The sequence below is a fragment of the Passer domesticus genome, chromosome 4, assembly GCF_036417665.1.
Source record: "Passer domesticus isolate bPasDom1 chromosome 4, bPasDom1.hap1, whole genome shotgun sequence".
In the NCBI taxonomy this organism is placed as follows: Eukaryota; Metazoa; Chordata; class Aves; order Passeriformes; family Passeridae; genus Passer; species Passer domesticus.
Window position 1 is genome coordinate 15567364 of NC_087477.1, and position 19852 is coordinate 15587215.

Sequence of the window (19852 nt, forward strand, 5' to 3'; positions counted from 1 at the left end):
TTTGCTTTTGTCCGGCATTTTATTCCGCCTTTATTTCTCTCCTTCATCCTGTCTTTCCCTTCCTTTCCTCTCCCCTTCGTCTTTTGGGTTGTCTTTAATTTCTTTCATTTTGCCTTTCTTTTTCTTTTTGCGTGTCTTTATTTTGTTTTTCTTTTTGCCCGTCCCCGGCTTGCAGGGCGGCACAGCCACGGAGGGTGCCCGGGGGTTCTCTGGTGTGACAGGACCCAGCCCGCGGTGCCTCGGGCGTGCTTTGAGGGGCCAGGGGTGGTTCCCCGCTGTCCCGGTGCATTGCCGGGGTGGTGGCATCGCAGCCAGGGACACCCGGCAGGACCAAGACAAGGGGGACACTCCCGGGTGTACAGCCTGGTCTGAAGAGCACCACCATCAGCGGGTGCGTTCAGTGCCAGCCCCGCTTTGGGGGGCACGGGAGGGCACCGGGGGATGCACAGCCCGGGGATGTGCAGGAGACCCATTTCCACACACCGCCTTCATCCTGGCACCGAGGCTGTGCCGGGTCACTGGCCGGGAAAATATCCCAAAGCCGGAGCTGTGCGGCAGGAGCCCACGGCAGAAGCGTGAGAGCCCCACAGTGTCACGTAAATGGGGTCCAGGTGCCAGCGGCTGCCATGGGGTTTGGGGTCTGCACGGGGTACCCGGACCTGCTGCCAAGACTTTACAGGTCCCGGGGAAGCGCCCGGGGCCTCACGTAGGACAGCCCAGCAAAGTCCCGGCCGCGGGCAGCCCAGCTCCCGCGGATGTTGCTGGCTCTCCCAGCGCGCTGACCCCGGCTCCGTACCGATACCCTCAAGCCCCGCCAGGATCCGCTCTCATTCCCTGCCTCTGGAACACGCACAGCCTCACCTGCTGCTGTTAACTGCGGGGCGAGACACTGATTACCCCGCGGATCTTCCTTTAAGAGCGGTGCCGCCCTGCGCGTCCCGCTCCTGGGGGGTTCCCGGGATGCTGCTCGGGGGATGCGGGCGGGCTGCGGGGATGCCGGGGGCGGCAGAGGCGGGTGGGCACCGCCACCTAGCGGGGCCGCCGCGGGGCCAGAGCGGCTCTGCTCGGGGCCCCGGCGGGCTCCTTCCCCGGCAGCGACGCTCCGGACCCCTCGGCCGCGGCAGCTCTGCTCCCCCGGCAGCCCCGGGCCGGCTTCGGGCCCCGCAGCCGGGGAGGCTCACAGCGGCCGTGCTAGCTGTGCTCTCCCCGGCTCCCTGCGCTCGTCCTGGTGCTGCTGGAGGGATGGTGCTTCCCCTGCGCGAAGGTGCACTCGGGGGCCCAGCACAAACCTGCGGGTTTCACGATCTCTTGCATCTACCCCAAATGTTGTATGGCTTTGCACGGCCGTGCGCTGCGCCCCTGCCCTGCCCTGGCAGCCTCTGCAGCGCCGTGCTTTCTGTGTGTTCCTGGCTCTGTCAGAAGGCACTGTGCTGAGCCCCAGGACTGCTCCCTTTGGGGTTGGATCAGCTCCCTAAAAACACTGTTAGACAATGCATGTGTAGGCAATGCAGCAGGTGCCTGCATTGTTACTGCCGCACAAAGCTCACTCTGTTTCTGTCTAAAAGTACAAAAATCCACAGACTAGCAAATTTAATCCAAAACTTTGTTTTGCTGAAATAAGATACCGAACTCCAAAGTGATAAATCAAACTCCAGCTACTGCTTCCTGCACAAGCAGAACATGCTAACATGCTGTAGTAAGGGCAGGCGGTGCCCGTGATCCTGTGGAGTGGGGTGTTGTGTGGAGAGGGTTCACAGAAGTTCCCCTTGGGCCATTTGGGATCAGGGCTTGGCCACAGCACATCCCTCATTCCCCAGAGCCACGCTAGCTCTCCTCAGGTCAGCACGGGTACTATTGCTACATATTGCCACATACTGCTCCTTTGTCAACATTTTGCTGCTTGGAAAACAGGAAGATAATCTCCCCTTTTATATTTTTTTCATTTTTTCATTTCTTTTTTCCCTTTAAAAGTCTTTCCCTGTCCATGGTGGATGCTGTGCCGTGTCTCTGCACAGCACAGAAGCTGGCTGGGCTGTGGCACCAGCTGGCTTTCCCCTGTGCAGGGTCCTCACCCGACACCACAGCCCAGAAAATTGCCTTCTGGGGCATTGCCTGGGCACTTTTCTGGGACAGAGCTGACCCTGTAAGCCTCTGCCAGAGCCCACAGATGCATCTGCCTCTGAAACCCACCCACAAGGGGCACCTCTGATGTGCTGCAGAGGAGCAGCAAGTAGGAGCTGGGAATGACGACGAGCAGCCTTCAGATTTGGGGAGCCCCTTCCCTGTGCTCTGCAGCACTTAGAGTGCTCCATCTTCCCTGTAGTTGGGCCACACTGCAAATCATAACAATGATAATAATTCCAACAAATCCTGATTTCAGTGCTGTTCCTGGGGAGCAGAAGGCAGCTTTGCAGGCACAGAGGTTTCTGTTTGAAGGCGCAGTAGTCGGGCAGCCAGGGGCAGCAGACCCACAGCCTGTGCACCTTTGGGCTGGAGCTGGGGGTAGCTGCCTGCCTTGGGGCCTGATCCCCTCCTGCCAAAGCCAGCAGGAGCTGTGCCTGTGTAGGTCTGGGAAGGGATTAGCACCGGGCAGCTGGACACAGGCACCTGAACTGTGGCTACAGGCTGTGCAGAAAGACACAAGGGTTCTTTCCCTTAGGTCCGGAGAGAGCTGGGCAAGCGAGGCTTTCACAACCTCTGAGCATCCTCCCAGCCAGCCTGCAGAGGCCCTGACAAAATCCGTGTGCTGGGTTTTGTGCTGATGTGAGGGTGCTGAGCAGCGTGCCGGACAGACGGAGATCTGCTGCCACTGCTGCCAGGAGGCCGAGCTCCTCTCTGTACAGTGCCTATCTCCAGTTCACCTCTAACTGTTACATTTGGAAAAGCAGCTACTAGGATTTCACTGCGATACCCAGCTCTCGAAAACATGTTGTTCAGCTGTGGATGTCTAGGAAAGGCTGAAGTAGCTCCCTTGTTTTGAAAACCACATGAGCTGTACAGTACTTCTTCCCTGCTTTCCCTGCCGCTGAGGTCTGATTTGGAGTGGGGAAAGACCTGGGCCAGTGCAGAATGTGTTGGTGGTGTGCTTAGAGCAAGTACAAACAAAAACCAAAGCGCAGGGGGGATGTTTCTGTGAGATACACTGCTGTCCTGCAGAATGCTGGAATGCCTGGCGCGCTCTGAGCTTTATTTAAAAGGATAGTGCTTTTCACCTGTTAGAATTTGTTTTCTTTCCTTATCCGGGCTTGTGGGGTGGCTGCTGAGTGATCTCGGTGACATTCGCGCCCACGGGGCATGTTAACCACTTGCACCTGTGCTTCCCCAGCACCTGAAGGTAATAATCATCTTAATTGAGAGGAGGACAATCGTCTTAATTAAATTCACCTGTGGTAACAGGTTTGGACAATCATCCTGATTAAACCAGCCAGTTTTAAGGCACGTCCTCCTGGTGGGGTGTTTGATTCTGTAAAGCTCCTTCAGCAGCTGTAGCTTGCCGTGTTTTAGGCATGGGGACACTTTTAGAGGGATGTGCAGGGTGGCCTGGGGACTCAGCCACCTCCGTCTGACCATGGTGAGTCTCCTTCAGGCACATCCTCCTTGTAAAGGTTTTATTTCCAGGCTCTGCTGGCCGGTCTCGTGTCTCCCCATGCTTTGCCTGGTGTATTTTTAAGTGGCAATTAGGTAGCACCAGGCTGACATTGGAGGGGGGAGCGCTCCCGCGGTGCAGCTTGCAGGCCCGGTGCTCTGCAGCAGATCAAACAGGCTCAGAAGAGTCCTTCTCATCTTCAAATGGGGAATTTCACACTTGAAACACAGCTTATCCTCTCCGTTTGCTGAGTTTTCCCTGTAACCGAGCTCTGAATAATTTAAATAACATAACATCAGCATTAGGCTTCCGAAGCTGCTGGGGTGTGTGTGAGGGTTGCTGCTGCCAAAGGCAATCACACACAATTGCTCCAGGAACTTCGCTGTTACGTCTGCTTATTTATTTAGGTTTAAACCTTGTGTTTGTCTTGTTTTTATGTTGGTGTTCTTTGGGGCTTTTTTTTGAGCCATGCCGCAGGGGTATTTGAAATGGACGTGTTAGGCAGGGGGATAAACAGGAGGCACCCAGAGCCTCCCAGGCCATGCCCACAGCACTGCCTGTGGGCTCTGGGAGGGTCACAGCGAGGATGAAAACACGCTGCATGCCATGGGGCCCTGTGTCAGTCACTTCTCCGCAGTGAGGGGGCTTGGGTGATGCTCTGACAGGGCAAGGGAGTCCCCAGAGAAAAGGGATGCTGTCCTGCAGCTGTCCAGTTCCACAACAACGAAAAGGGGAACACAGGCACTGAGTGAACCCCAAGGGCTCTGCTGCCCCACTGGGCGCCCAGAAAGGGTCAGGAATGCTCACTGCAGTGGGGTTCCTTCCAAAAGTGGGTCTTGGGGACCAGCCTGGGCAAGCCCACCTGGCTGGGGTTGCCTTCTTGGTGGCCACCCCCCCTTGGAAGTTTGAGTTGTCTAGGAATTCTTCGCTGTGGGTGGGGGGGAAGTAACAGCAGTGTGAGTGGGCAGAGGATGCCTGGCAGCCAGGGTGGCACCAGAAGTGCTGCTGGAAACTGTGAGGGTGGACAGCAGGGTCAAAGCTGAGGGGGCTGGGCTTGCTGGTGACCCTCTGGGCACAGAAGCTTTTCTCACAGCCGATGTCTCTGGCCTAGGAATGCAGGTGCCTTCTTTCTGTTCCTGGGCTGCTGCTGTGCCCTGTCACCCCCAGGATGGCAACTGTGAACATTTTTGCTTTCACCTTTAACCCTCAGGGGCAGAAGTGTTTTCTGCTGCCCCAGATGAAGAACAGGGATTTTGCTGCTGTGATCATCCTGTACCAGCTGCAGCCTTTGCACTGAGACGCCCAAGAGGAAATCCTCCTGGAGCAAGGTGGCTGTACCTCCCTCAGCTGCGCTGACACAGGAAGTCTGGCATGAACACCACTCCAGAGGTGAGGAAGTCCTGCAGGTCCTCGTCCTCCTCGTGGATCCGGATTGGGAATCAGCATGTGTGTGTAATTCAAGAGGAGGTGGGTAAGTGGAAGTCATGGCTTTTGCCAGGCTAAGCACTACAGCTGGGAGAAGTAAACAAGGACTCAGTGCCCTGACCTTCCTGCAGGTATGTGCATCTATATATAGGGCTGTCTATGTATACATGTCTATATATAACGCGTGTGCATATAGCTCTCTGTGCTGAGAAATGGTCTGAAATGGCAGCAATGCTGGGGGATCATCTGCTCGCACCAGCCTGTGCCAGGTGTCACCCGGGCTGCCTACGGCTCCTCAAGTGCGTGTCCCTCTCGGTGCCCCCGACCTTCAGCTTCCTCGGGAGGCGAAGGTCACCCTCCGGCGTGCCACCGGCTCTGCCTCCTTCCTGCCGAACCCGATCCCTGGCCGCGTGGCCTGGATGAGCCCGCCAGCCGGGATCGCCCCTGGGAAGGCTGGGGGGCAGTTCCTAGGTGGGGTTTAGGGGGCAGCCCCGGCTCCAGGAGTGCTGCGGGCACCGAGGGGCGGAGTGGGGGCCGCGGGCAGGGCAGGGAGCTTTTGGGCTCCGCTGGCTTTGCTAGAGGTGAGGTTTCCCCTGCGGCTCTGAGGACCTGGAGCGGCCCCAGGAGCTGAGGAAGGATAATCCATGCGGAGTTGTGCCAGGGGGATGGATGGGCTGTTGTTGCGGGGTCTCCTCTCGCTCGGCGGTGCTGTGCAGTCGTTGTCTTGGTGCGTGGCCAGGAGCCCGGCCACTGGTGCTGAGGGCACCTGGGACATGTGTGGTCACCCTGACGGTGGCAGGAGGCTGGGGACCGTGTACCCCTTGCCTGGGAACCGAGGAGGATGTTGTGGACCGACGAGGGCCACCCCCACTTCCCGCAGGCCGTGAGATGCTGTTGGGGGGTGGTGATGGGACCCCCGTTATCCCCAGGAGCCGAGTGGGTGAGGGAGAGCAGCTTTGCGGCTCGGGGGCTGCCCCGAGCCCCCTGCCCGAGGCTGGGCTGGGCGCGCAGCTGCCGCGTCACCCCCCGAACCCCAGGCGGGGGGCTGCAACCCGAGCCTGTCCCCAGGGTCCTGCAGCCCCGTGGCCTCGTCCCGGCGAGGAAGACAAGTTAATTCCCAGATAGATGCGCCCCGAGCCCCGCATCTGCCGCGGGGATGGGGGGGTGGGGGGGCGTGGGGCCGGGCACAGGTGCGGGGCCGCCGCCCGGTTATAAATAGCGGGGAGGGGCGGCCCGGCTCCCCCCGTGCTCGGTCCCCCCCTCCAGGGCTCGGAGCGGAGCGGGATGCGGCGCCCTCCCTCCCTCCTCCCGCCCGCTGGCAGCATGAGCCCGTCCTTCCTCCTCCTCCTCCTCCTCCTCGCCCTGCCCGCCCGCGCCCGGCGAGAGCAGGTGCCCGGCGCGGCGCAGCGGGGCCGCAACGCCCCCGCGTCTTCCTCCTCCTCCTCTTCCTCCTCCCCGGCGGCGGCGGCGGGGCCGAGCCGCTTCCCGCGGAGCCGCCCGGATCGGCGGCGGGGCCGGCTCTACTGCCGGGTGGGCATCGGCTTCCACCTCCAGCTGCACCCCGACGGCCGCGTGGACGGCGCCCACGACGCGAGTCCGCTCAGTGAGTGGGGAGCGGGAGGTCTGGGGGGGCTGCCGGCGCCGAGCATCCCTGTCCTTGCCGTCTTCCCTCCGCCGCGGGGGCTGGCACAGCCCCCGGCTCCTGTCGCCCGCGGCGGGCTGTAGCCCCGGCGGGCCGGGAAGGGGCGCTCGGGGTGCCGGGGGGGCTGTGCCCTGCGGGCTCCGGGAGAGCTGCCCGTCTGCCGCCGGGAAGTGCCGCCTGCGGGCTCGCCCGGCCCGGGGAAGCGAGGCCCTGGGGATGTGCGAGAGCGTGAGGGGTGCCCTGCCACCGCAGCCCCTCGCCGGGCACCTGGGGCAGGAGATGCTGCCCCTTTCTGGTCCTTTCCCCGTGGGACCTTTCCATCCCTTTCTCTGCATTCTCATTCTCCCAGCACAGCGGTAGGATATATTCGGTTTAAAAATAGGACTGAGGCTGACGTTCCCCTGAGAGAAAGCTGTGCTAACTCATGGCTTATCCTCCGGTCGGAGTTGCCATGATATCCTGCTGGAGGGAATGAAATGGCAGGTGGGGATGAAAAATCCCCTCAGGAGCCCGAGGGCTCGGGCCCGAGGTGGCCCTGGCGGCTCAGCTGTCGGGAGCGCTCACACAGCGGCTGCCACATCTGCCCAGGACCGAGGGATTTGGGGCCCAGACCGAGGGAATCGGGGCCGTGGCCTCAGGAGGGAGAGCAGCCCCAGGGCAGGAATGCCGGGAGCCCTGGAGCTCGATGGGCACGGCAGGCACGTGGCCTGGAGGGGTTTGTTTAGGGGATGGGTAGGAAAAGGGGCCCCCACCCCACGGCTGCTTTGGGAGACACGGGCTTGGCAGGGCTGGCAGAAGTTTGGTGCTACAGCTGTCCTGCAGAGACCTGAATTATGTGCAGTTCCTTCCTCCCTGAGCCGAGCTATTCCCCCCGGAAAGGCCACAGCGCCACCAGCTCCACACGTGGGAGCAGAGCCAGCCCTGGCCGGGGACAGCGAGGCTGTGCCGGGCTGTGGCATTCAGGAGGCCCTCAGGAGGAAGAAGGTGGCTTTTGGCAGGGAAACCCGAGCTTTGGCCTCTGGGAAGTAGGGCTTGACCCCGGGCAACCCCAATGAACCGGAGGAGTGCGTCTGGCACGGCAGCAGGGCCAGCCCGCCAAGGGCAGGAGGCTTTGGGGTGCCCCTGGGGACAGAGAGGTGTTGGACAAGGGACCTGCCTTGCTCTGCTGGGGCTGCCGAGCCTCACGGCCTGTGGCAGGAGGGGTGTGGCAGCCGTAACCCCCCCAGGGTGCCCCCAGGCCCTTGGTGCTGGGACGTGGGTGCCTCAGGGGGATGCGCTCCCTCCTTAAAATAAACGTGGGAAGTGGTGATCCGATACCCATCCTTGGGGGACTTAACGTGGCTCGGTGGTGGCTCCCGGCACGTCAATCCCACGGCCCTCTGGGGGCCGGGCGGGATGCTCTGCAGGCTCCTCCCGCTGGGGCCGGGGCCTCAGGGCCCCTGGGGCTGCGGCTGGGCAGCAGTGCCGGCTCCCCGGGGTGCTCCGGGGACGTGGCGCTGCTCCCCAGCTGGCAAGGCTTGGGGGGTGCCCGGCCCTCTGCCCGAGTCACCCCGCACCGCCCGGGGAGGTGGCATGTGGGTGCTGCTGCCGAGGGATGCTCGGAGGCTGCAGCTCTTCTGCCGGATGAGTTGCAGGTCCTGCGTGCCCCATCAGGGGCCAGAATCCCTGATCTGCTTGTGCTCAGGAAAGCCGCGTTATTTCCATGGTGCTGGGCTGCACAGTGCCCCAGGCTGGGCTGTGAGGGAGCTTCAGGGATGCTCCAGTCCCAGCTGGCTTGTGGGGCAGCTCTGATCCCAGCGGGCTGGTGTGGGTGGTTTCCCCAGGGGTCAACTCGCTCCACCACAGCCCCGCCAGGAATTGTGCCCCAAAATGGCACTTTAGAAAAAAAAAAAAAAAACAAACAAAAAACAAACCCCCAGAAGTCCCAGCCACCAGCCCGTATCCATGCCAGAGTGGATGGAGGCTGCTCTGCGAGGCAGAGGGATGGAGCAGGAGCTGGGTGGAGCCAGGCAGCTGAGGAGCAGGGACGTGGGAGAGGAAATGCAAACCTGTCAGACTAAGCTGTATTTATTTTTTTCTCTGTCACGCCGATGTGAAAAGAACTGTGATTTATTCTGGGATTTCTGTCATCCTAGGTATTTTGGAAATATTTGCTGTGTCTCAGGGGATTGTAGGAATACGAGGAGTTTTCAGCAACAAATTTTTAGCGATGTCAAAAAAAGGAAAACTCCATGCAAGTGTAAGTAAACCCCCCCCTTATCAGTGCGTGTGGTGTATGACAGGCTCGGTGGCACCTCCGCCTGTCGGCAGGGCCTGGCAGGCTCGGAGGGGACAGGCAGAGCCGCTGCCCCCCGAGCCCACCTTCCTGCCCGGAGCCTTTCGGGCTCTGCGGCGGCGGCAGAGCCTGCTCCCCGAGCACGGCTGGGTTATTTTTAGCCGCCGCTGCTGCCGCAGATCGCGCAGAAGGATTTAGCCAAATGTCTCCCGGCGCCGGCAGCCCCGCGGCTCGGGCTGGCTCTGCCCCCGGGGACAGGGAGCCCCGGCAGGTGAGGGCCGGGATGCGCAGGGATGCTGCGGCCAGGGTGGGAAAATCCCGGGAACTTTTCTCTGCGGGGTGTCGTCCTGGAGGCTGAGGTTGTTATGCTTTTCCCAGCTCTCTGTGTCGAATGAATCCATAAGCTGATTTCCCTGCTTGTTTCAGCCCCAGGGGGCTGCTTCCCTGTTTCTTGCTGTCAGCTCCAGAGGCCGTTTAAGCCAGGACAGTGAGCCCCTGTGCTTACACCCCAGTCGGTGCCCCTGAAAGGTGTGTGTGATGTGCCACCCCGCCAAGGGCATTTGTAAGGCGGCAGCTCGGCCCCGAGGGTGCTTCCCAGAGAGCCCTGCCAGGGATGAGGGCTGGGGAAAGAGGAAAGGCTGGTACCCACCCCGCAGCTCCGAGACAAACCTCCCGGTGCCAGGGCGGATGTCACGGATGTGCTTGCAGATCTCTTCCAGGGGGATTTCTGAACTCGCCTCTCTCTCCTTTAAGTCTTTTTGGAGTGTTGCTCCTGCAGGCTAGTGATTAAGGGTGAGCCATTGCTTGCTTCTTTTAAGAAATCCAGTAGGAGCATGAATGGGATGCAGAGGAGAAGGGGAATGGTTCCATGGAGGAAAAAACACGAGGTGAGAGTAGAGGGGCAGAGCAGGAGGAGAGGGAAAGGATGGAGAGGAAAGGGAATCAGGCAGGGCGCGATGGCCGGACCCTCCAGAGCCTTCCCCTCTGGTGTACAATGGGCCTCTTATCTGAGCTGAAGCCTTGATTTATGCCCTGGCACAGGCAGAAATTAAATCAAGCCTTGTTGGTGCACGGTTAATTGTTGAGACACAAAGGGCAGGGCCGGAGCGGGACCTCAGTCAGGAGGGTCAGGGCAGGGGTGAGGACACTCGGTGCCCCGCTCGGGTGAAAGCTGCAAATTTGTAGAAACTTGACCCAAATGTCTAAAGATTGCTGGGCTAAACAATGCCAATAATGCAAACCCGGCATCTGTTGTTCTTTGCTGTGCTGGCAGGATGGAGGTTATTTCATGGCCTAATGAGCTCCGAGCAGTACAAAGCACGTCCTGTGCCCGTCACTCAGGGCAGCGCTTTGATACGGGCGTCAGGCCGGGGGCTTCGGCTGAACCAGACCAAAGTCATTCCTGCAGGAAGCTGGGCTCCTTCAAAACTCACTCTTGGGCCCTGCTCCATCCCAGCTCGGTGTTTTACAGACGCTCTCTTCCTCCTCCTCTCTTTTCTTTTCCTTTTTTTTTTTTTTAATGCCAGCTTAATTAAATTACCGAGTGGTTCATTTTTAGAGGCACCAGCTTCAGAAGATGACAGATATCCCGGTAATTATCAGTTGCGTGCACAGATGGCTTTTTCCTCGTTGGTAAATCCTCGCTCTCCTGTTTGTCCATTTTTAGCATGGAGCGGGTGGGAGGGGTGTTGTTCCTGTCCAGCACGGACCCCGGGGGGGACAGATTTGCCCAGGTAATTCTCCTTTCCCAGGTGCTGCCACAAAGCCGCATTCCTTGCTGGGGCAAACCTCTGCTCAACTGGGTTTTGAAATTTAATTGACTCCAGGACTGCTCTGGAGCTCTTCAGAGCAAGTCCCATGCCAGCCATGTGCTGCGGGTACCCCCTCTGTCCTATTTCCTATAGGAAGTTTTTTCCCAGGGAAAAAATGGGTTTTCCAGGCTGGAGCGGTGCAGTGATGGGCTGGGATGAGGGTGAGTCTGACAGGATGATGGTGGGGCAGCTGTTTATGTACTTTCCAGGGTAGGACAGGGACTTCCTAGGCTTGTGGGACATCCTGCCTGAGCACTGGGGCTTCAGGGAGCACAGAGGGCCAGCAAAGCCTTGCTGGGGAAGGTGGAGGCCTGTGCACGGGGCAGACAGCAGGAAGGGTGTATGGAAGGTGGGGAGAGCAGAAATGGGTCACAGAGGTGATATCCCTCGGAATCAGCAAGCTAAAGGAGGCCTAATTCCAAGTGCTATGAGGCAAAATGTGTGTGGCAGGTTGTGGGCTCTGTCACTTCTGCTGTAAGGCTCAACCTCTTGGGTTAAATCTGGGCTTTTGAACGCTTTCCTTGCGGTTACAAAGCCCCGCTGGGGGTTGGGTGTGTTCTGGGTGTCTGGCTTCAGAGCTGGAGAGCTCAGCATCTCCTCGTGTCAGTGGCTTGGAGGTGTTGCTGTGAAATGGAGCTGGGGGAGCTTTTGGGGCACCAGGTTCTGTGCTTGCCATCAGGTTAAAGTGTGGCAGAATATTTGGGAGGGGCTGCCGGAAGCTACAGACGGGGATGCCGGGGCTGTGGGCACGCAGGTGCAGTGCTGGGCTCTGCTCTTTGGCTTTGGAATGCTTTTTTTTCCCCCAGCAAAACCCAAACCCGGGTGGCAAGCAGCTCCTGAACTATCTGCACCGGGGGTTTTCCAACCACTCACATGGCTGGCACCCTTGGTGTTGGTGCCCCGCGTTTCCAGCCGCTCCTTAGGGCCAGCTTTGGGGGACAGCTGCCCCCCCGGCCCTCTCCAGCGGTGTCCCCTGTGTTCCCCCTCCCGCAGGCTCGCTTCACGGTGGACTGCCACTTCCGAGAGCGCTTCCAGGAGAACAGCTACAACACCTACGCCTCAGCCGTGCACCGCAGCCCACGCTCGGGCCGCCCGTGGTACGTGGCGCTCAACAAGCGCGGCAAGGCCAAGCGCGGCTGCAGCCCCCGCGCCCGGCCCCAGCACGTCTCCACGCACTTCTTGCCCCGCTTCTGGCAGCCGCAGCCCCCCGAGCTCGCCTTCACCGTCGCCCTCCCCGAGAAGAAGCCCCCGCCGCCCAAGCCCAAGGTGGCTCCGTTGCCGCCTCGCCGGAGCCCTGGCAAGTACCGGCTGAAGTTCCGCTTCGGGTAGGGCAGCAGCGGGGCTGAGCCCGCGGGGACCGTGTCTCCCTCGGCACGTGGACACCGGGGAGCTCCCGGGCGGCCGGCCTGGCCTCGAGGTCTGCTCTGCACCGCACAGGCCCCGAGGGAGCGGCTCGGGCTTGCCAAAGAGGATTGCTGCGGTGAGCTGAGAGCGCTGGACAGACCTCGGGTTAGCGTTCTGTCGCTGGGAGAAGTAGGAAGGCACCTCTACAGCCAACATCTTTTCCTACCTTATTTTCACTAGTGACTCCTTTGACAATCATCTTCACACGAGAGAGATGTTCAGAGCCAAGCGGTTTTGTTTGTTTTTCTTGCATCTCCTTCTTGCTGCACTTTTTCCTCCGACCATACCTCAGGCACCGTACATCCAGGTCTGTCCCTTTCCCTCCTCCTGGAAGCCAGCTCTTCCCTTCCACAGATTAAACCCGGAGACCGAGCCCTGCAGACTCTGTTGCCTTAGCTGTGCTGCGCGGCGGTCCTTAACCCTTTGTTGGCAATAACAGACGTGTGGGTCTATTTTGTGGGGGTCGCAGGCCGGGTGGCTGTTTGCAGCCCGCTCCCGGCACTCTCTCCCGTTCTTCCCTGGACAGCTGGAGGAGCGAGTCTCCTCCTGTCCATCTGAGTATGGATTTGATGCCTGCTTTAAAATACCTCTGCCCTGGTGCCGGGGCATTCCCGCTCCCTGGAGGAGTCCCCCCGCAGGTATCCCCACAGGACAGGGATGCCTGTGGCCCCCAGGTGCCCACCAGTTTTATCCAATGGTTTTTGCTGCTGATTTATTTTACCACTCTCAATACATTTGCAGAGGCAGGGAGCAAGGTTTTTGTTTCTCAGTGAGCGTGGCGATGTGGCAATAAATGCTGTTACAGCTGCTTGTCCCCTGGGGAGTGTTTCTCCCACCCTGGCGGCCCAGATGTGGAATTGTTTCTCCATCGTGGTGTGATGTGTGGAGGAGCTGTGCACATGGAGCTGGCAGTGGGTGCTTAGCAGTGCTGCTGTATGCACAGGCACTGGTAGCATTGAACCTCACCGGTGAAGCCTTAACAGGAGCTCAGGTTGGCAGAGCCCCTCAGGACCTGAGCCCTGCCAGCGTCCAGCAGCAATAATTAGCCTCCTCTCTGCATCTGATTGTGGTACAAATGGCTTGGGATCATGGGCTTCCTACACTGGGATCGTGGCTCTTTGCCTTTGCCATCCTCTGGCAGCCCCTGGCCGGACACGTGTGCTCCACGTGCGAGGATGGATGGGGACACTGGAATAAAACTGTTGTGTTTCATTTTATAACCTGATCGTGTCATCTCTTGCCTTCTCTGTGCCTCCTTCTCTTCCTCTGAAGGAAAAAGCCAGCACTGCATGGCTGCTCCATGTATTTCTGTTGGGGTGGGGCTGGCCAGGCGGTGTCGCCGATGGGGTGGAGCAGAGCTGAAGGGATGGGTGAGCTCCCTTTGCCATGCCCTGGGGTGCTGGGCTCCTCCAGGGCAGCTGGGTCACGGCAGGGGCAGGTGAGGAGGGGTGTCCTGCACTCCCTGTCACTTCCAGCTGGGCTGTCTGACTGTGCAGAGACGGGATCCAAGTGGCTGGTGCTTAGTGCATCTCTGTGAGCTGATGGAATCTGAGCCTTTGCAGGCGCTGCCCCAGCCCAGATAGGTAAAGGAGAAGTGAGTGTGCTGGTCTGGTGGCCTCTGCATCCCCTCAGAGGAAACAAGGTATTGGTTTAATTTTTTTTTTTTTTTTTACCTAAGTGTCTTATGGGGGGAAAAGCCTAAAAGCTGGTGTTTTGCTGTTGTGGTAATAATTGAAACTTAGTCATGCTATTGAAGCAAAGAGGTCTGTGCCAGGGGGGAGAGCAGGCTGGGGGAATCCAGCAGACACTCCCTGTTCGACACCCTTCTTAAAGGGAATTCACTGGCCTTGCTCAGCAGCAAGGGACTAAAGGCCTCAGAATGTGGTATATAGTTCTGTTAAATTTCCAATTCCAATTAATGCTTTTTGGGGGCTGTTTTCTCTGTTTTTCTTTTTTGCTTTTCAACCACCTCAGAGATACTGCTGCAGTGCTGGGGAGAACAAGCCAGAAACCCAAGAAGGTCAAGAGGATTCCCAAGTTCCTTTCCAGACAATTGCCACCTTCAGAGGAGGTGCAAATCCACGTGGAGATGGGAAGGGGGATGTGAGGAGTGCAGTGAGCTGGCACTGTCCCCTGGCTCCCTGGTTTGGAGACATCCATTGACCTCCTGAGAGGAAAAAAGCATTCCCATCCTCTTTCACCCTGCAGTCACCCCTGCTGGGGGGGGTGGTGTATGTCTTGCTCCAGATCCCCCAGGAGGATGTGTGTCCTCGCTCAAATGGAGGCTTTGGCTTGAAAGGAGCATCCTTGAGCAGGAGCGCCAGAGGAAGAGGATTTCCTATGGAGCTGGCGAGTTTGTGCAGGTGAGAAAAGGGTAATGAACAAATGTAAGAGCTGAAGGGCGCCTCGGGGATCTCCGGGAGGGCTGGGGCCGGGCTGTGATCAGGGCAGGGTGTGCGCAGCCCCCAAACCCACTTCCAAGAGGAGCCCTGAAATCCCGCACCCATCACTCCGTAGTGCCAGTGCGCCCTGCTGGGAGCAAGCTCTGCGGGGATGCTCTGTCCCAAGCTCGGCATCCCCAGTGTGTCGGGGCTCATCCCCGTGGTGTCTCGGGGTCCCAAACCCCGGCCGGGAGCTCCTGGCGGGAGGAGCGGGGCTCCCTCTGCCCCTGGGGTGGCCCCCCAAGGTAAGGTCAGGTAACCTGCGCCCTCCTCCCGAAGCTGTGGCCCCCAAGTGCGTGTTTGCCAAGGCGCCAGGCTCCGGGGGACGGAGGGCAGGGGTCTGTGTGGCTGTGGGTGCTATCGCAAGGTACGCGGTGCTGTCCCCGGGACGTGCTGTGTTGTTTCGGGGCGTCCCCGCTGCTCCGTGTGTAACTCTCCTTGGAAAAGCTCAGTGGCGATGCACTCCCCAAAAGTCTCCGGCAAGGGCAGCTCGGGTGGAGCTTCTGCAATTCTGGGCTTTTTAAATTTATTTTTTTAGCTGTGCCTTCTCACGCTTGTCGCAGCTGTGAAAACGGAGTCTGCCTCGGGAATTCTGGGCTTTGCAGCCGTGTATTATCGTGTCCTGTGCCTGGTTCCCTCTGATTTTTTGTTCTTGCCCTTTCTCCACTCTGATTCCCTGGCGTGTACATCTTCAAACACTTACTTGTGCGCCTTCCTGGCCTCTTGAGGAAAATACATTAACAACTGCCATAAATAGTAGTTTGGGGGGGACCTTGCTACGAGGAGCTAAAAAACATTTTTATAGCACTTGGGTTGTCAGCATAGCTGCTGAACAGTAGAGCCACTGCGTAGCTTCGTTGTCCTGTGTAATTTTCCCCTTTTTCTGTTGTTGTGGGATGATTATGGCATAATTTAATAGTATGTGTCAAATGCCTTTGGCAGCATTTGTGGGCCAGGAGGGCCACATTGCCATGCCTCATGTGCTATCCTGTTTCAGGCTCCTAACTCAGGCAAAAACTGACTTTTTTATGCATTTTTCAATTTTTTTTTTTTTTTATTATGCAGGGTTGACTCTTTACAGAATCATAGAATCCCTGAATGGTTTTCCTTGAGAAGCATGTTAAAGTTCATCTCATTCCCCACCCCTGCCATGAGCAGGGACAATTTCCACTCTACTGGGTTGTTCCAAGTGCTGTCTAATCTCACCCTGAGCATACCCAAGGAAAATAATGGAAGCGTTTTAGTCCACAGCTGGGACACAGGACCATGGGTTGCTCACCCAGGAGAGGGCTGCTGGGGTCCAAACAGAGAGGAGTCAGCTGGTAAGTGACATCTTGTGTCCTCTTTGGTAAACAAACTTGTGTTTAATGGTTTTGGGAATACCTGAGAGTGAACAGACTTGGTCACAATGGAAGCTTCCACAGCCAGACCTCGTTTTCCTGAGGAATTGTGTTCACCCTTGGCCTTTTGAACGAGGAGGGGTGTGAGGCTGACTGGCCAGGCTGGTGTCCGAGAAGGGCAGGGTGTTCTGGGTTCCAGCAGCACTCCCAGGGCTGCAGCTTTGGGCTGTGATGCAGAGCCCAGCAATATTCCTGCTGGGCGAATGTGGGAGGGAGAGCAACAGCAAGCGGCCAAGCTGGGCTGTGCTCCTGAAATCCCGGATGGAACTGATCCAAACTACACCTGGGCTAGAGTTCCATCAGCCAGAGGAGGGAATGAACCCTGGTACCAGCCATCCTGGGGCCACTGGGCAGGCCTTACCATCTCTCTGCCATCCCTGGCATTGTGTGACCCTCCCATGGTCAGAAAAGGCAGAAAATGGGGCAGGAAGGGGAGCTCACTTTGTTTCTGCCAACTCCAGGCTCTTGCAAGGGCTTCCTCTTGCAGCTGCAGAGCACTTTGAGTTCAAATAATGCTGCCCAACTACAGCCAGCTTGAACCTCTCTTGGGCACTTGTGGATCCCTCTGTGCCACCCCTCCTCTAATCCTTTAGCTGCGAGGTGTGGGCTCAGGAACGCCTGCCCCTACTGGATGCACTTTTACACATTTAAATTCAGATTCCTAAGAAAGCAATCGGCTCTAACGAAAACATGTTCTGCTTAGAAAACACACAGGAAGCAGGTGTTGTGGCACACTTGTTATGTTAACAGTAGGTCTTGCACTTTGTTCCTTCTATTTTTTTTACGCTGTTTTTAGGAGGACCCTTAAACTGGAAAATTAAAAGTGAGGGAGAACATGCTGCTTTTCATTTTTTTTTTTTAAATATTGCATTGGATTTTGCTATGTCATGTGATACCACCAAAGTATAATCTGAATAATTCACCTTCAGGCCTCTGCAGTTGATTCTTTTATTGTGTTTCAGTGGCTGGAGGTGCAAGAAACACCAAATCCCAAAGCATTTCTACATCTGTAACATCAAGTGCAGCATCTTTAAAGCCAAGTGCCCAGTGTGGGCTTTTCAGGTGGATGCAAATGGTCTCTACAAACAGGGTGTGAGTGCTGACACTGTGTGGCTGTGGGTGCCCCTGGCCCCTCAGCAGTCAGGCAAGGCTGAAGGAAGGAGGGAGCCTCACACAGCTCCAGCTGAAGATGATATTGGCTGCTTGAAACCCTTGGTGCAGAACTGGGAGAATTGGAAGAACAGGTTTTCTCCTTCTTTCTGTCCATCACTGGGCAGAATACTAAAGTGATGCTGCACTAATCCCTTTATTTTGTTTTTTGTTTTTTTGTTTTTTTTTTTTTTAAATGTATTTCAAAGCAGTGCAGTGAGGGGCAGGTTGCTGGGTGCCACAGTTTCTACTGGCACAGAAATGGGCATTTCAGGGTGTGTGTGTGTGCTTCCAGGCTAATCCAGGAGTGACGTGGGAATCCTGAGGGCTTTTCCAGCCTTGGCTACCCAGGCTTCTGAACAAGCCTGGCAGGTAGGCAGGTGTTTGTTTCATGGCTATGAGGTGTCAGAGGTGTCCCTTGTATCACAGATATTTGCCCATAGGTATTTATATCAAATTGTGAGGGTTTATACCTGGGGACCCCTCAGGTCACTGGGCCTGAAAGTCATCCCTCAAGCAGAGAAACCAAGCAATTTTTCATAATTCCAGGTGTTATATTCCTAATATGAAGTGTCTTTTTAAGAGGTTTAGGAGTTTGGTTACCTTTGTGCTGTAGACAGGGGATTTGTTAGGCTGGCAGGAATGTTTTCTCACCTGGAGGTGTGTTACAATAATCAACATAACAATTCATCATAATTTTTACCTTTTTTTTCTTCATAATGTGGGAAAAATATTTGGCTTAAATGAATCAAACGTGTTGAAGTGCTTCCTTTCTACAGGGGTGCTCTGTCATCTTCTTACAGATCCTCAAGCAAAAGGAACTGGGATCTGGGAAAGGGATTTGCCTGTGGATTCCTGCAGTTCGTGGTCTGCTGGGTGAGGGTTCTTTGGGCAAGATAGTCGTGGAAAAAGTGTGAACTCTGGCTAACATGAGCTAGATACTAACAAAAGAAAAATGTTTTCGAAAGAATTGGGGTGTTGTTTTTTTTTTTTCCTTTGTGGGTAGCTGTGCCTCAGGCAGGGATGCTCCAATGGCTGTGCCTTCTTCCAGCTCTCTCCACCAAAGGAACACACACACACTCCAAGCACCGGGTTTGGGGTGCTGTGTATGCAGGGAAAGCCAAAGCAGCTCAAGGGCTGCAGTCTTGTGCAGAGCAGCTGTTGTGAGCTAGAGGCAGATGACCACTAGACATAGTTATACCAGAGGTTCCTGGGGTATAGCTCCACTCCTTCCCAAATTTGGGCTTTTCTGCCCCAAAGCCGGCTGCCAGCCCGCTAGAGGGTTTTTTTTCCCTTATCCAAATTGCCATCCCACTGTGGAAAGTAGTTAAAAAAGATGCTTCTGAGAAACTGATTCTCAAGTGTCTTTCATCATTGCTGCCTGAGCACCAGGGCTGGGAAGAAATGCATTTGCTTTGACTTGACAGCTGGAGTATGTGTTCTTTTCCTCTGCTAATTTGTTCCCGTAGCCTCTTCCTTTTTCACCTGCTGTTCCCTGCAGTTTTGCTTTTTTTTTTTTTTTTGCCTCCCAGAAACTTGGTGCTTATTTCCACTGTGCTTTTCTAGCTCCTGGCTCAGGGCTTGCTCTTCTGCAGCACACGTGGGTCCCCCAGCCCTCTCCTTGGTCCTTTCTCTTCCTTGGCCACTGTGTTTTGGCCCTGGTGCCAGGGGGTGGCAGGTTTTGCCTCGATGGAAGCACGTGCCCACTCCCAGGGCTCCCTTCTCAGCCCTCTTTCAGTGGCACGTGGCTGGGGAATTGCTGTCCAGAGTGCTTGTTCTGATCACAGAACTCTTATTTTGGGTTCGGGAAGACCCAGGCTATCACAGGAGGACAGTGGCAGGAGGCATGAAGCTCAGGATCGGTGTTATTAAAGTCTCTCCTGGTTTTATTTTAACTTTATTTCTTTATTTTTTTTACTTTATTTTCTGTTAAGATCTTTCAGGCATGCTCAAATATCCCTAAAATGAAAGGCAGTGTATAGCTTTCCCCGAACTTTTCCATGCTCCCCTGGTGTTACATCATTTTTGTCTCTGCAGTGGCACAAGGCTGGATCACTGCCGAAGAAAGAAGCAGGGCTGAAATGTCTTTTTTTAATTTTTATTTTTTTTTTCCCCTAAGACCATCCAGCCACTGAGAGGAGGGCGAGGGCAGCAGGGGTGGCACTGGGTCACATCCAGGGAGCACGGGCACCACGTTGCAGTACCTGACATTTTCTTAAAACTTGTGACCTGGGTTAGGTTGTGGGGCTTTTTTTTTGTGTGGTTTTTTTTTCTTTTTTTTCTTTTGTTTGTTTGTTGGTTTGTTTTTTTTTTTTTTTTTTTTTTCCTAGAGAAAATGAGAGCGGTAGGTTTAGCCCACAAAAGATCCAACAGGTTTTTACCACAAGTTGGACTGGGTTGTCTAATTTTTCCTCCTTCAAGCTTGAGTTTTTCCTTCCTTTTTTTCAGTATCTGCTGTGTTGGGCGTCCCAAGGAGGGACAGAGAAGTAATTTATGCTTTACTTTGCTCTGTGGTAATTTAATCTCCAAATTGTTACGAGGGTTTGGGTGTTTTCCCCCTGGAGGAAACCACAGCGCGCAGAGAGAGCGGCGTTTGGGGAACGCAGCGCTGAGCGCCGCGCCTTCCCGCGCTCCTGCAGCTGCAGCACTGTGCCCAGCCCCGTTTCGGCGCATCCCCGGCCGTTCCCGAGCCCATCCTGCCCCGGGTGAGTCCCGGGTC

The 19852-nt window shown here is 56.6% G+C and overlaps 1 protein-coding gene across 10 annotated transcripts; it reads left to right on the forward strand.

Moving 5' to 3' along the window:
- The first annotated feature begins 3436 nt into the window (after positions 1 to 3436).
- Positions 3437 to 18071, forward strand: FGF5 (fibroblast growth factor 5). 10 transcript variants are annotated; one of them, XR_010360601.1, is made up of 7 exons: positions 6305 to 6614; positions 8789 to 8892; positions 11733 to 12450; positions 14118 to 14506; positions 15650 to 15906; positions 17429 to 17505; positions 17937 to 18068. XR_010360601.1 is itself a non-coding variant. In XM_064416340.1 (5 exons), exons 4-5 carry the CDS (start codon positions 8863 to 8865, stop codon positions 12066 to 12068), a joined length of 366 nt encoding a protein of 121 aa, XP_064272410.1. In that variant the 5' UTR covers positions 3437 to 3571; positions 4797 to 4975; positions 5085 to 5142; positions 8789 to 8862; the 3' UTR covers positions 12069 to 13363. The 10 variants fall into 10 exon arrangements, 8 of the variants coding, with proteins under 8 accessions (XP_064272410.1, XP_064272408.1, XP_064272406.1 ...); XR_010360600.1 differs by lacking the exon at positions 17429 to 17505 and having other exon boundaries at positions 17937 to 18071; XM_064416340.1 differs by lacking the exons at positions 6305 to 6614; positions 14118 to 14506; positions 15650 to 15906; positions 17429 to 17505; positions 17937 to 18068 and adding exons at positions 3437 to 3571; positions 4797 to 4975; positions 5085 to 5142 and having other exon boundaries at positions 11733 to 13363.
- The last annotated feature ends 1781 nt before the right edge of the window (positions 18072 to 19852 follow it).

Bases quoted from the DNA above. Each gene is read 5' to 3' on its own strand.
- FGF5 (XM_064416334.1), top strand. From the start codon at position 6,335: ATGAGCCCGTCCTTCCTCCTCCTCCTCCTCCTCCTCGCCCTGCCCGCC. The intron at 6,615-8,788 runs GTGAGTGGGGAG...CTGTCATCCTAG, and splicing joins CCACGACGCGAGTCCGCTCA to GTATTTTGGAAATATTTGCT. The intron at 8,893-11,732 runs GTAAGTAAACCC...CCCCTCCCGCAG, and splicing joins AAGGAAAACTCCATGCAAGT to GCTCGCTTCACGGTGGACTG.